A 16,489-nucleotide genomic window follows, 5' to 3' on the forward strand; every position below is an offset into this window, starting at 1 on the left:
TGACCTCGCTTCTCATTGGTTCAGTTTAGAAAAACAAGAACAAAACAAAAAACAAAACCCCAAAACTTGTACAAAAGACTGCCATACGGAGGAAAAAAGAGCTCACTTGTCTTCTTTTCACCTCCATGTTTTCCCAGAAGTTAGGGTGAGCCTGGGCAAACCCCAGATGTTTCTATCCTCCGCGGCTGCCGACAGACAGAAATGCAACAAAGCCGGCCTTGTCTGTGAGCTCCGGGAAGGCGCGTGCCGCGGTGCACAGTTTTAGGCAAGAACGCCATCCGATACGTTCCTCTGTGCGGTGGGGCCTAACAAATGCTGGAAATAAACCGGCGAAAGAATGAACAAACACAGTGCAGCCCTGCCCCGTCCTGACCTTGGCCCACATACTCTGCTCTGCCCGGAGACGGCCTTGGATCGCGGAGCCCAAACCCCGGACCAGCTCTGGGGGCAGCAGGAGCCTTGAGAGACTTGCCTTCCACGGATGATGCCAGGACTTAGCGCCACGGGTACAGGAGGCTGGTTGTGGCTGCAGAACCCACCTGCTCTCCGGCAGGTCCCAGCCCGGCCAGAAGAAATGGGCCTTCCTAGCCGGACTCCGTTACCCTTATTATGCCAGGGAGACTTGCAGCCGTGACTGCAGACTTGGGTTCAATTTCTCGGGAGCCGACTCTGACACAGGGGTTTGCGTGCGGGAGGTTAATTTAGGAAGAGCCTTTGGGAGCAGCGCTGTGAGCGCCAAGGGAAGAAAGCAGGGCTGGGCAGAGGGAGAAATCCGGCCGCAGGGCAGTCCCAGGGGAGGGCGACAGCTGCTCCTGCAAGAGTCTACACTCATCAGTCACTGCTAGATATGGGGTGCTCCAGGAAGGGGGCGTGGCCAGAGGCAGGTGCCTCTCTCACCTGAGGCCACCCCCAAACAAGGCTGATGACTGGGGGCCATCTGCAGGCAGCACTCCCAGCTCAAAGGGGAATGTGGGCATCTACTGCACATCATCACTACTCCTATCCGGTAGGATGGCACCCAATGCCCATCGCCTCCTCTGTGATGCCCTCCCAGCTGCCTTCTCTGACCCCTTCAGGAGAAGGGGTAGTTCTCACTCCCGTCACTGTCCACGCACCGCCTCACACCCAGCGAGGAGAAAGGAAGTGCCTGTTGAATAACACATCACTGAATACGGAACATCAGGATAAAAGTATGAATAAAATATCTCATTATCCGAAAACCTGCCCCCAAGGAGTTCAATTAGATCAGAAAAACAAGCAGAAATTATTGGGGAACTTGCATTCGGAAGCCAACACCCAGTGCTTTCTGGTCTCAGCTCTGGGCAGAGCCGGGCCTCCGCCAGGCTTCGGCTGACTTGTGAAATCGGAGAGACCCACGCATTCCATGAGGCCATTAGGAAGCTGAGGCACACTCAGCGTCAGCACTGTTGCTAAATGATGTCTTTATTAGTGTCCTTATTGACATGGGTGGGAAAGTACGTTTGATCCTGGCAAGGAAAAGAGTGTGAGGGTCAGAGTGTCTCCCAGGTGACACACTAAGGACTTTTTTTCAATGAGCCCAGAGCTAAGAGACCCCAGGAAGAAAGCAAGCAGAGGCCAGAGTAGGTGAGGAACTGTACTCTCTGTTCCGTGAGTGGAAGCAGAAACCAACTGGAACATCCTGTGATTTATGAAAATGCTGTCATTAAAATCACTAAGTGGCATCTCACCTGCACAGGATACGGAATGACAGAAGCGGGGAGAGGAATGTGAAGCCCAGCAGCCAGAGTGCAAGTAAAAAAATAATAATAATAATAAAGAAAGAAAAAGATCTCATTGTCAAATTTCCCTCTCGTGGTATTTGTCTAATACATAGAAGAATTTTTAAATATCGCCATTTAAGGACATCTGGGAGAAGAATGTTAACGTAACAGCCTGGGATTCGTGCTAACCTGTCACTGCTCTTAGTTACGCACACCTACTGGGCTCACGATTTCCCACCGGATACCCTCACATACACTGAGGCAGGGGCAAGAACTACAACCATCAATAATAATAAGAAGTGAACAGCTTGAAGAAACATCTTGTAAACGTACATACCCCTTTAAAATAACAAACCCCAACAGGAATGAAAGCACAAGCCATAAGGACATTTCCAAACCCTCCCTAATCAATACGCACCTCCTCCACCTCCCAGGCTTTCTCTGCAATCAAAGGCTCGTCTGACAAAAAGAGAAACCCGATAAGTGCACGTCTCCGCACAGGTAAGCCAGCACTCCGCTACCCGCATACAAATATGCACAGTGGATACCGATCTCACACAAAGCACCTCCACGGGGTTCTTCCCATGAACATAGGCCTGTTCTCTTCATTCACTAAAGAAATGCAAATTCCAGTTCGAGGTTTTGCAAAGGCCAAGAGACCCGCTCCTCAACCGAATCTGTGATTCCTTATCCATTTCACGAACATGGCCTCATTAAGAGTGCACCTCGCACTTTTTAAAACGGCAATTACTATTCCTGGCATGCCGACACCTTCAAAGACAGAAGAGAGAAACGGGCCGCAGTTAATTACCTTTGAACTTGTGGAACACGGCCCACAGCTCTGCGATGTCCGTGGCGAAGGTGATGTCTGTGTCAAGGACGATGACCCTCTCCAGGTTGGCGGGGAGAGTCTTGGTCAGGACCAGCTTCATCAGGCCGTAAATCCCCGAGTAATGTTTGTTGGGGATCCAGGAAACCTCAGACTACACCAGGTGGCGGCGAAGCGAGGGAGAAGGAGAAAGAAAAGAAAAAAATCACTCCATTAATTTGTTTTGCATAAACGTTATAAATAGTGCCTGGTACATAAAAAGCACCCAATACAAATTTGTGGAATAAACGAATGGCTCTTTTCTTCAAGATCTGTTCATGTAATGTGCAGTGTGGCACGTGGAATTTGGGGGGAAGAAAATGTATCTGAATCAAGGGAGAGGAAAGCAGTATTTATAAAATAACTATTAGGCGGAAACACTACGCTCAGATTTTAAAAATAACATTTTTGCTATTACAGAAATTGGATAGGCTCAGGGGAGAAAATAAGAATATGCACAAAAGAAGAAAGAAAATTACAAAAATTGAATCAGATATATACTAGCAAACAGTAGCTAATTTTTTTCGAGGTAGATGTATTTCTTTCAATCACTAAAGATTACTACTTAGTGGTATTATTACAGCTTATGCTTATCTCTTTTTTGAAGCAATACTTAAACCAATTAATGTTGCTGCCTTCTCCTGGTTTTTCACACAAACACAGGAAGAAAAACTGGTCATCATTGATGCAACTCTTCACTGGGTAACAAGATGTAAGCATGTGTGCGCGCACGCGCACACACACACGTGCCAAATGAGCTCATGGAGGGTCATCCCTGAAATCCTCACCTGCTGTAACAACTCATGCCCTATAGGTGGGTAGAGTCGAACGCAAGACACACAGCTTGGTACCACCTGGAACCCAAAGTCAAGGCTAAAAACAGTACATTAACTCCAGTGTGATGACAGCTCTTAAAGGAACAGGTCCACTAGGGAGGTCACTGTGGGTGGGGGCCCCTCCCCGCCTTGCTGCCGGGAGGAGTCTGCTTAGAAGCAAAAGCACACTTCTTACTTCCATGAAGGTAAGGCTTGTAATGCAACTCTTCAGTGATAAACGGGGCCACCTTCGCAAGAGTCCACAAAATACTCATCCCTTTTGTCCTTATCATTCCACTGTGTGGACACTGTTCTAAAAAATAGAGCCAAGTTGAACAACGAGAAACTGATAGCATACCATACAATCTACAGCAGATGGAAGTGCTGGGACACAAAGACCCCCAGTGAATAAGCCCTAACTTCTTCCTGATGCCCCTCATTGCAGGTATTCAGGTGACCACGCCTCTTTACCTGCTTCCCACGGGAGGTGGGGGAGGGGTCTCTGGAAGATAGTCCAGCAGAAAACCGTGGGTTCTGGAGTCAGGCACACCTGGACTCAGATTCTGGCCTTGTCACTTAACCGCAAGGTCAACTGGGACACGATTGCTTAGCCTTTCTGAGCGCCTGCCAGTTATAAAAGGCAGTTACTTCTAAATGCTTGCACTGTACCAGACACGGTGTGGGCAGAAGCAGCACTGTCAACGCGGATCATTGGGGGGGCGGGAGGGGGGATGCAACAATAAAGAACAGAAGCATATGCATCACTTCAGGGGGCGGGGACAAGGACTGGGCAGCACAGGGAGGAAGAGAGGGGGCCGTTACCACCCGGGCCTGCAGGGCAGCGCCGGCAGCTGCTGGAATCAGAGAGCATGCCAGGTGAATAAGCCACCCAGCAGGTGCAGTGACCTTCCGCAGAGGAACATGGGCTGCTGTGACAATCCCCCAGGATGGGGCAGGGAGAGAGACCCCAGCCCCTCTCCTCCTTCCCACTGGTCTACTGGAGAAGCCCCCTGAGCTCAGAGATTTGACCCTCATGAGGCACAAAGCCGGGTGGAGGAGGGAGAGGGAGGGCCTGAGGGACTCACCGAACACAACTAACACCACCATTGAATTAACCGAATCATGGCAAGATCAAAGCTTAATGCCTCATACAGAATAGATGCAAAATGCATGTCTGTAGGATGGGTGGATGGATGGATGAGTGAATGGATGGGTGGACGGATGGGTGGGTGGATGGACCAACAGACGAACAGATGGTCGAACAGCACGAGAAGGTGAGTGATCTGTCTGCAATTCCACAGCAAGCAAGATGCAGAGCTGTAGTGGGGATCTGTCATTAGGTTTGCAGTCTCTCCCCAAACAACCTTATCCTTCCTCTGGAGTTAGCTTCATGACTCGCTGCCCGAGGCCTGGGGATGCTGCGAGCACGTCCCTGCAGCAGACTTTAGAAAACTCCTCCTCCTGGGAGCCCAGCCTCTAGAACTCAGCTGAGTTTCTCTCTCCCCTGGGAATCTGCCTGCCCCGGAGCTTGGCAATCCTTGGTCCACACTGCAGAGCCCAGCTACTTCGCCAGGCCTCTCATTAGCTTATTCATCCGTGTGGTTCCCTCAGCGCAGGAGAGCTCGGTGCGGACTGAGCACCAGTGCAGCGGTGACGCCACCTAATTGGGTTGCCCCGACTCTGGATTGACTTTAACCCGTGTGAGGCGCTCGATGCATCGCAGAACAGCGGGACTACGGGAATAAGTAAGTCTCAACAGGAGCCCAGGCCTGAACGTCACCCCAAGTCCCCCAACTTAACACATAATCCATTAAAGGTAACAGAAGCATTCAATGAGTTTGTATTGGGAAAGAAAACCAAGGAATCTATGGGAGGAAAGAATGTGTGCTAAGAAGCAGATATATTTATTATAAACCGTTCATTCTCTTAGAAGTAGCATATAAATAACATCCCTCCCATTCCCCCACTTCATCCAAATTCCATGTTTCCTTCAAATCTCAACTTAGAAGGCACCTCCCCCCCCCCCCCCCCCCCCCCGGCTCTGGTTGGTACCACCTCTCTGGCCACCACCTCCCCGCTGCCCTGGGCTGGTGCGGGCTCCAGACCCAGCTGTCTGCCTGCCTTCTGCACAGCAGGCTGCCACGCCTTGTTTAATTGCCCATATCTCTCTCTGGCTCTGGGCTGGAACTCCTTGAGGCAGGGATGATGTCATTTTTACTGTGGTAACAAGTCATTACTCAAAAAATGTTTGATGAATGTGCATGGCTGCCGAGTTAGCCAGGCCTGGGTTTAAATGCTACCTCCGACCTTCGCCGCCACTAGGAGCAGAAGCAGCCCTAACTGCTCAAGTCCAGGGTCCGGATGGTACAATGGCAGGGGCACGGCTGGGTGAGCCCCACTGCCTGGGCTTTAGTACCAGTTCCGCTGCGAATAAGCTGTGTGGCCTCAGGCAAGTCACTGTGCCCCTGTGAGCCTGCAAAATGGGAGCTTGGAACACTCACTTCACCGAACTGTTAGGAGGACTGCAACGCTGGGCGGGCACGTGGGCCTCTGCAAAGCCCATTTCTCTTCTCCAGTGAACTTCTGTCCACACTACCAAGGCTCAGACTCTGGATTGTGAGTTTGGTAAAAGCAATGAATTAGGGGCACCTTTGACAGTACAGGGAAGGCTGGGAATGGAGGTGGTTTTGGTGGGGGACGTAGTCACCTATCACCCGATCCGGTATTTCTACACAAAGATGAACAAGATCACAAGCTGAGATCTACCAGGAAACTGGAAACCTCCTCTGGTACGATCTCCAAATGGGAGACAACCCGTGTGAATTAGGAGGACATGTGGGCGGGACTGGTCACCCAGGCAACCTATGGGGCAGTCTCTTACTCCCACCCTGCCGTAAACTTCAATCCAACCAGGGCCACTAAGTCTGGGGTCAGTGGACAGAAGAGCATCCCTTTAAGGGAGGGCTGAGACAACCTGGAGGGCACCATGCAGACCGACCCAGGATCCTACAGAGATGCCAGCCCTGGCAGGGCAAGATCCTAGTTATGTTCTTTATCGTTATAAACACACCAAAGGGTCCGTGTAATTAAAATGCTACAAAACTGAAAGTTAGGCTTATTTTAATGGACATATTCTTACCCTGGCAATGGCTGTCAATAATCCTAAGCAGCATGTTCTAAGCTTTAATTAGCCAAAGTGCAACCGGGCTCAAGAATACCGCCTAATGCACTTATATACAGGAGAGTATGCATGCCAGGTTTTGAGGGTTTCTGTTTAAAGTGGGGGGTTGAGGGAAATTCGCCTTGCTAGGGCTGCAGGTTTCTGGGTGGGTGAACCCCGAGGGGAGGTTCTATAAAGTTCTGCAAGAGATTCCAGGGTTCATCTGATGCTGGGGGTCCACAGAACAGTTCCTCAGGAGATCTGACCAGGGTAGTGACATGAGCATGGCTCAGGGTTGGACAGAGGACACGAACCCACAGGTGACTGCTTCAGGGGTGGGCAACCTTTTTGACTCGAGGGCCACAATGGGTTCTTAAACTGGACCGGAGGGCCGGAACAAAAGCATGGATGGAGTGTTTGTGTGAACTAATATAAATTCAAAGTAAACATCATTACATAAAAGGGTACGGTCTTCTTTTTTTTTTTTTTTTTAGTTTTATTCATTTCAAACGGGCCGGATCTGGCCTGCGGGCCGTAGTTTGCCCACGGCTGGCTTAGAACCTCGGGTAGGAGGGAAACTGATTTCCCGATGGTGAAGCAGGTTTTTGACAATTGACAGACAAGGGAAAACTGGGGAAAAGGCTGGTTTTATTGGGGAATGGTGTCCATTTCTACTTGAAGATGTTATTTTCCAGAGGCACTGGGATGCCCAGTAATGGTAACAATAGACAATACCATCTTGCATTGACGGAGTGCTAACTGGGTGTCAGGTATTATGGTAGGAGCTTTCTGGGGATATCTTAAATCTTCCCAACTAGTCTAAGGGTCCGGTGTTACTATCCCAGTACCCGAAGTTTGGGAGATGAGTGCCAGGTCCTTCAACTCACCCCAACTTCCCAGCCCTAGACTTTCTCCCCAGAAATGGCGTTTCTCTCTTCTTCTGCCTTCCACTGCTCCGGGTTACCTACAGTTGTAACCGAACCTCCTCCTCCATCCCACCAAATCTTCCTTCGTCAAGAATCTGTACTGAATGGCAGGTAGGTACAAAGGCCCTGGAGCTGGCCATTCCTGGCTCCTGAGTCTCTCTGGGCCTTCGTTTTCTCCTCTGCAAAATAGGGATAATAGCAGCATGTGCTGCTCCCTTCCCAGGGAGTTCTTTTATCTGGAGCCTGGAAGCTCTCCTCCGTCATCCTGGAAATATTTATTGCTCAAAATAGACTTCTGAGCCATATCAACATTTTCCTGTGGATTACAAATCACCTTGACACATTTTTAAAAATTAAAAAAAGAACTCATCCTAGCTGCAGAAATGTTTGAAACGTCATTGGCCTTTCATGTTGTTTCTGAGTGGTCGTCTTGACAACCGACCTGTGTGTTCGGAACAGCACTGTTGAGAAATGGAGGGTGAGGGGCTGGGGTAGGATTACTCTGGGAGATGCCATAGAGAGAGGATCATGGAAGGAGCAGGGCCTGGGGAGTCCGACTGGCCGGGTTCCAAACCCCGACTTCACCACCTCTGCCCGGTCAAGCTCATCTCCCTAAGCCTCAATGTCCTCACCCATAAAAGCGAGAAAATAGAACAATACGTGGTCCATGAGGTTTGGAGAAGCACTAAGTGAGGCAGGAGAACTAAGGCACCCAACACGGTGCTTGACATATGGTAAGGGCTCAATATTAGCTTTTAAATTGGTTAAGAGCATGCACTCTGGAGTCTGCCTGCGTTTGAATCCTGGAGCCACTGCTCACTAGGCTGGCTCGCTTTGGGCAAGTGATCAAACCTCTATGGACCTTAGTCATTTTCACCTGTACAATGGGCACACATAGAGCACATATTCCACAGGACTGTGAGAATTCCGGGGCTATATATGGGTGGGCAAATGTAGGTTAAGATACCAGTTGTCATAACCTGAAAGATAAATCATAAGGATATACAATGATCCTAATATATAAAAATCCAGGGGACGTCACCAGACCTAAACGACCAGACAGATGATCAAACAGCAGGCTGTGTGAGGCGACCAGGCTGGCAGGGGGGTTAGTGAGGGACGACCAAACGACTGAACAGCACCACGTGGTGCAATGAGGCTGGGGGCAGGGGAGGGGCAGTTGGGGGCGATCAGGCAGGCAGGCAGGCAGGTGAGCATTTAGGAGCCAGCAGTCCCAGATTGTGAGAGGGATGTCTGACTGCTGGTTTATGCCCAGTCACCAGGATCGGGCAGTTGGACATCCTCTGAGGGGTCCTGAATTGAAGAGGGTGCAGGCTGGGCTGAGGAAACCCCCTGCCCCCCATGCACGAATTTCATGCACAGGGCCTCTAGTGACAATACTAAGAAAACGAAAAATAATACAAATAAATAATACAATACTTAATAAATAACATACAAGAATTAACTCTGTGTTTCTGAGTACTCACAACTGTAAACTTACGTTTGCCCACCCCTGTATGTTAGTATTGGCTATTGTTAATTTTTAATGTTATTACTAATGGTCTTTAGAACGACAGAAAATCTAAGGGTCATATCTACTAGCTAAAACCATCTGTGTTTGCACTTACCTCACCAGCAAAGAAAAGCTCCGGTGTAGCTCAGTTGGAATCATTTAACTAAGCATTTATGGAACATGCAATACGGGCCAGGTGCTGAGGTGGGGACCAGAGTCCGTGATGAATGGAGGCTCTAGGAGTCTATAGTCTTGCGATATTCATTATTCATGGCTGCATAACAAGGGACCTCAAAACACAGCAGCTTCAAACAGCGAAAATGACTTCTTATCGCACAGCTTCTGTGCTGGGAATTTGGGAGCCTCTTGGCTGGGGGTTGTGGCTTGGGATTTCCCATGAGGCTGCAGTCAAGACATCTGTGGGGCCTGAAGACCCTGGAATGTGTGGGATCTGCAGCTAAGATGGCTCCTCTGCGTGCCTGGCAGTGAGGCCGGCTACTAGGAAGCCCAGTTCCTTGCCACACGGACCACCCCACAGGGCTACTTCAATGTCTTCACAACACGGCAGCTCACTTCTCCCGGAGTGAGCGACGGAGACAGCGCAAGACAGAAGCTGGGGTGTCTTTTATGACGTGGCCTCAGAAGGCGCACAGTGTTATTTCATCAGCGTCTTATTGGCGAGAGAGGTCAGCCCTAGGCAACGTGGGAAGGGACTGGCCCGAGTGTGAACATGAGGGGATGAGGAATACTGAGCCATCATGGAAACCAGCGACCGCATCTGCAATTACATGATCTGAGCTGGATTGTGATCAGTTCCAAGTATGTGCAGAGCAGCAGTCACTAGGAGGACAACTGACCGCGAATGTGAGGAAGGCGGGGGGAGTGCTCACTTAGAGATGTCCACTGGACATTTGGTATCAAAAACTGAGTTTCTCAAATATTAGGAGGAAAGGAGAGATATATGTAACACCATTTAAGACACAGGGATATAAATAAAGAACTGAGCTTGTGTGTGTGTGTAAAATAGCGACAATCTGATAGACTCAGGTACAGCTTAGAGTTGGAAGTGATGGCGAGGCTATGGAAAGTTGGGGAAGGGTCAGATGCTGGAGCCTGTATGCCATTCTAAAGAGGGGTGGACAATATCCTGGAGAGACCGTGGGAAGAAACAAAGATGTTTTCATTAGCAAAGAGCCGTGATCTCATTTCTGGAATGAGTCCTAGAGACCCGTGAAGGAAAAGGATTAACAGAAGGCAGCTGATAGACATCAAGACCTTGGAGAATGTGGGCAAAAACACAGATTACAGGGTCATGCATCCCAGAGGGGATGACTCACCTGGTCTGGGCAGGGCCCAGAAATCTGTACTGTTAATCAGCATGCCATGTGATCCCACGGTAGATGCCCCCAGACTACACATTAAGACACACCAAAGTAGGAGGCATGGGAAGTGCTGTATTCCTCAAGGTCTTGGTGACTGAACCATTTACACTGGGTCACCAACCAGCTTCCTGTTCAGAAACAAGATAGAAGACAGCCCTAAACTGAAGTGGCCCCTCTGAACTTGAAATGGTTGGTGCATGGGGAGAGAAGACTTTTCTCAAAGATTAGTAAAAGAAGGTGTCCACGGAAGACCAGGAGTTCTGCAGGTAACCCTATGCCCTGGGGTGGGTGGGTGACTGGAGCCATTAAGGTTTTCCTGGCTGTTTCTCTTTATATATATATATATATATATATATATATATATATATATATATATATATATACACACACACACACATACACACACACACACACACACACATACATACATATACTAGAGGCCTGGTGCACAAAAATTATGCACTCGAGAGGGTGGGGAGTTCCCTCAGCCAGGCCTGCGCCTTCTTGCACTCTGCGAGCCCTCAGGGGATGTCCAACTGATGGCTTAGGACTGATGGCAGGGAGCGGGCCTAAGCCAGCAGTGGGACATTCTTAGTGCTGCCACGTGAGCCCGGCTTCTGGCTGAGTGGAGCTCCAGGAGCACACGACCACCAGGAGGCAGCTCCTGTGTTGAGCGTCTGCCCCCTGGTGGTCATTATGTGTCATAGTGACCAGTCGTTCCACCGTTTGGTCAATTTGCATATTAGCCTTTTATTATATAGGATATATTGATTTTGGTGAGAAAGGGAGAAGGAGAGAGAGAAAAATCAATGATGAGAGACAATCATTGATCAGCTGCCTCCTGCATGCCTCACACTGGGGATCAAGCCCGCAACACGGGTGTGTGCCTGAACCAGAAATTCAACCATGACTTCCTGGTCAATAGGTTGACACCCAACCACTGAGCCATGCTGGTCAGGCGATCCCTCTTTTTAAACTCAGACATCTCATTTCAGTAAAAGCTGCTCCAGGCCAGCAACTGTGAACTTCTACAGAGCCAGTACCAACAGGAGAGCTGCGTTACATACGGGGTGGCACAAAAGTGGGTTATCGCAAAACACAGAGCCTATTCTTGCATTGTTGTGTTATTCTCCAAATAAATGACTGTAAATCTACTTTTTCCCCACCCCGTATTTCACATCTTCCCACAATGCAAACTTGGAAGGAAACCCCATAAGAGGCCCCATGCCAGTGTTTACAGGTGACAGCAAACTACACAGAGTAGCAATGAGCATTTGTTTAGAACGTACAAGCCATGTCTAAAATAAGGCTGCTGGCTTCTACCTGAAATCTACCGAGAAACCATCTTCCACACACAAAATTCATCCTGGAATGATGACAAAGGCAGTGAATCAAGAGGAACGTGACTGGGATTCTAGACACACATCCCTCCTCAGATGAGTGACAATGGAACCCCTTCCTCTCTCTTGCCTGGCATGGAGCATCCTCCATTTAGCTTGGTGCCGCTTGGGGGGACTGGTCGCTGGAGCATTTACAAATTGCCGGAACACCCCTCAGGACTGTATATGAAACGGAGCGTCTCAAAGCACTGGGAGTCCTGATTTGTGAACTGGGCTGTTACAGTGGTTTAATTTCCTGAAATGTAGCCGCCTTCGTAACTAATAGATTTTTCAATGCGCCGAGGAGAAAATTGCATTAGCTCCTGTGTAGCCTGAACTTAATATTTTTAGAAGCTGCAATTCTTCATATTACAGAGCACAGTATGTATTTATGTGTGTACACTTAGCACAGTGTTTGACATACAGGAGGCGCCCAACGAATCGTGTTTTTCTTTTTTAATCCTCACCGGAGGATATGTTTTTCATTGATTCTAGAGATGGAGGGAGGGAGAGGGAGAGAGAAACATCAATCGGTTGCCTGATACACACACCGTGACCAGGGATCAAACCCGCAACCTGGGCGTGTGCTCTGACCAGGAATCGATCCCGTGACCCCTCAGTGCTAGGGACGATGTTCTTACCACTGAGCAATACTGGCCAGGGCTCAATCAATCATTTTGAAAAAGTAAAATACTGTAGGTATACAGACAATGCTCACTGAGAACCATTCCTTGTGATGGGGATATACTGATGAACCTGCTTCACTCATCATTCATTCATCCAAACACCAGATGACTGCTCTGAGGGCATTATACTGTAGCACAGTTTAGGGAGACAAAAAGACAAATAATTTCAAAAAGCATTATTACAGCAATTAGGATAGTGGTTTATCTTGGTGGCGACTGGAGGAGGCAGGTGATGAAATGGAAAAGACATCTAGGTGGCATTGGTGACATTGTTCTAGTTCTAAGTTAGCTGGAATGGTTTTTATCAATGTGTGTTCTATAATGTATTTATCTGCAGTCTTCATATGTGTTTGCAGAAAGACATCATGGGTGGCCCAGGAGCAAGAATGTGACCTACACACAACACAGTACGTGGAGAATTGGGGGACCCAGCTTAACCAGCTAAAAGTATCTCTCTCTCTCTCTCTCCCCTCTCTCTCTCTCTCTCTCTCTCTCTCTCTCTCTCTCTCTCTCTCTCTCTCTCTCTCTCTCTCTCTCTCTCCTCTGTCAAAATGCCAAAAAAAAAAAAAAATGGAGATAATAATTTTGTTAGTAAATGGAAGGAAAGAAGAGCACTCCTATTCCCCTGTCACCATACATGTACTCTTCAGCATGCATTCATTCTTGGGCAAAAACTGCTTCCTGAAGGGCAAAAAAAAAAAGCGCCCTGGATATTACTATGATTTGTTATGAAAATCTCATGCGAGATGCAATTAGAGAGCGCTATCAGAAAAAGATCTATCTAAAAAGCCTCCTGGGGGTAAGGTGATAGAACATTTTTCAAAAGGTTGAGAAACTGCACTCTGCAGGATTGTAGGACACCCCACTAGCCACAAAACAGGCAAGTAAATCAAAAACCTAGCACCTGCAGAATCCAGCCGTTCTTCCCTTCTTCCTGAATTTAATCAGAAGGCAGTTTAACCAGGAAACATTACGGCTATCCATTCTCAGGTTCATCTGGAGATTTGGGGAGCACAGTGCCCATCTCCTCCTCTCACGCCCATTTCTCCTCTTCCATCCTCCCCACCTCCTTTGCAGGGAACCCTCTGAAGGGCACCCACAGAGGCTGCAATTAGAGGCCCGCCACTGCTCTGCATGAAGGAGGTGCTTTCCTTCCCAGAGGGCGTGGCCATCTCTTGGAGATGAAGTGCCTGCCTGTGATGCTCCTGTTCCCAGCTTCAGGCCAATGTTGCTCTAAATGCATGGGTGGTAACACCAAGCAGATAAGGAGAGTGAAGGTGGATGAGCCAGAGGTGCCACTTAGTTAATTTCTGGTTGGTGTGAAAACTGTTTTCTTTCATAAAACTCTTGTGGTGTCATAAAGAGATCCAAAGAAAAGCCTTGTCAATGACCGAATCTCCCCTGGCTACAAGCCAAAAGGACCCTCTTCGCAGGTCACCCTTGGAGAGATGATGCCTTGACTCAGCTCTAACCAACATTCGCCAAAGGTCTTAATTGTGATTTCAAATACTCGAACTTTGCCCTGTTTCAGATGACTTAGACCAGGGCTCCTCAAACTTTTTAAACAGGGGGCCAGTTCACTGTCCCTCACACCGTTGGAAGGCTGGACTATAGTTTTAAAAAAAAAACTATGAACAAATTCCTATGCACACTGCACATATCTTATTTTGAAGTAAAAAAACAAAACGGGAACAAATACAGTATTTGTATTTGCATGTGGCCCGCGGGCCATAGTTTGAGGACCCCTGACTTAGACTGTGGATTTATGGAAATTCACCTCCCTCCTCCCCACCCCCCGCCCCCAAACAGGCCCTTACTATTTATATGAAGGGTTGCCAAGGAGACCAGGTGTGAGGAGAGCTGTCTGACTTGTCTAGATTTAGAATTTATCGGGCATGGAGATGCAGACGGGAGAGGAATGTCACCCCTGGAAAGAGCTGTGGAAGATGGTGAGTGGTACAAGATAATCCCATTAAGCCTTACTTCCATTTGGGGATTTGGTTACTGATCAAAGGAATTCCTAATGCTCTAAATCCCCCTTCAAAAAAAAAATCACCTAATTCTGAAAGTGACTCATTTATCTAAATACTCACTCTGTGTGCCAAACTCTGTATTAGCAAATGTTGATGTTCCTATTTCTTAGCAGACAGTAGTTAAAAGGGAAAGGGTATTATTATATTTATGAAAATAACAATACTGGTATTGCATCTGTTGAGTGCTCACTATGTAACAGACACTATAAGCCATTTACAAAAATTATCATTTCAGCCAGACAATGACCCCATAAAGTACACATCAAGGAAATCACACAATCTTAAAGGATTATAGGAGCTGGGGCTGAAAATCGGATTTGGCACATTCCAAAAATCTTAATCATTTTGCAAATGGACTCAAAATAAGATATTCAAATGATCACGAGGCAGCGAGAGCTACACACAAAGCCTTACTAGAATTCTTGGGACAGAGCCACTAATGACACCTGGAACTAAGAGTGAAGTCAGAAGAGGTGAAGGTGGCTATTCCATGGAGCTAGAGTCAATGCGACCAGTGAAGAGCCACCAAGATAAAAAGCAGACAGGAAAGCTTACAAAAATACATCTAGATCCCAAAGGACTGTTAGAATGGATTCGTAATTTCTGTTCCTGACCATCTTAAGATGTCAGAGAAAGCTTAGCCTCCGATGCCCAGCCTTTGTATGAACAATGCCGTCGCGGGGCCAGGCCGAAGGCCACCTGGAGTCTGGGTGCCCTCCCCCGAGACATTGAGGAGAGCACCTGGAGCCACGGTCCAGCACAGGCTGCACAAGAGAATCACCTGGGCCACCCCCAGGCCCAGCCCGGAATGTCTAATCTGGGCCTGGCATTGATGCTGGCTCTGGTTTGATAATGGTCAGAAGTTACAGCCACTGTGGAAAACAGTATGGAGAGGCCTCAGAAAATTAAGACTAGAGCAAATATATGATCCAGCAATCCCTCTTCTGGGTATTTATTGGAAGAAGAAGAAAACACTAATTCAAAAAGATACCTGCACCCCTATGTTTATTGCAATAGCCAAGATTTGGAAACAACCAAAGTGTCCACTGACTGGTGAATAGACAGAGAAGGCGTGATGTGCACACGTGTATACACAATGGAATGCAGCAGAGCCATAAAAAAGAAAAAAGGTGAAATCCTGCCATTTGCAACAACGCAGAGGGAGCTTGAGGATATCAGGTAAATAAATTAAATCAGACAGAAAAAGACAAATACCGTACGATTTTCCTCATAGGTGGAATATAAAAATAAACAGAACAATGAATGCAAAACAAATGAACAAACAAAAGAAAAGGAAACTTGCAGAGGCAAACAACAGATTGGTGGTTATCAGGGGGAAGGGGCGAGGAGGGGTTGAAAAGGGTAAAGGGCCTCAAGGTGTGGCTGTGAAAACTAGACTTTGATAGTGAGCACACTGTAGTACATAGAGATGTTGATTTATGTTATAAACCAGTGTTACCGCAATATGAAATACATTTAACAAATAGAGAGAAAATATCACATGTGAAGCTAATGTGCAATCAAGAGTGGGCCTGGCATCGTTTTCCGTGTTGTGTTGTGTTGTGTTGTGTTGTGTTGTGTTGTGTTGTGTTACTAAAGCCTATCAAATACTTTCTGCAGGATCAAGCCTGAGGTACACAACAGTTGGGGAAATGAGCCAACCAATCAATCCTAACTTCTAGCTGGGAAAAATCAAGACACAAATCAATGGCACAGCTCTGCAACTTTAGTTCTTTTTTGTTGTTTGCACAGACATCTTCAAGTTCATATCTCTATATATAAAAGCCTAAGCGACCGAACGACTGGTCAACTGGTCACTATGATGCGCACTGACCACCAGGGGGCAGATGCTCCATGCAGGAGAGTCCCTTCCCCCGGCTGGCCAACCTCCAGTGACACCCGCCCCCCCGCCCTCCGCCCAACCTCCCAAGACCCCGATGGCCCCCAATCGCTGGCCAGGCCGAGGAACCCCACCTGTGCATAGA

General features: G+C 48.0%; 1 protein-coding gene across 3 annotated transcripts in view; it reads right to left on the reverse strand.

The window, feature by feature from the left end:
- The window catches only part of LARGE1 (LARGE xylosyl- and glucuronyltransferase 1), a 425,273-nt gene that overhangs the window by 160,571 nt on the left and 248,213 nt on the right, over window positions 1-16,489 (reverse strand). For all 3 annotated transcript variants that reach the window (XM_081082858.1, XM_081082859.1, XM_081082860.1), the window contains exon 6: window positions 2,554-2,725. In XM_081082858.1, the coding sequence (XP_080938984.1) occupies window positions 2,554-2,725 (172 nt within the window). The remainder of the gene's footprint in view (window positions 1-2,553; window positions 2,726-16,489) is intronic.

Source organism: Myotis nattereri (assembly GCF_964212035.1).
Source record: "Myotis nattereri genome assembly, chromosome: 2".
Taxonomy (NCBI): Eukaryota; Metazoa; Chordata; class Mammalia; order Chiroptera; family Vespertilionidae; genus Myotis; species Myotis nattereri.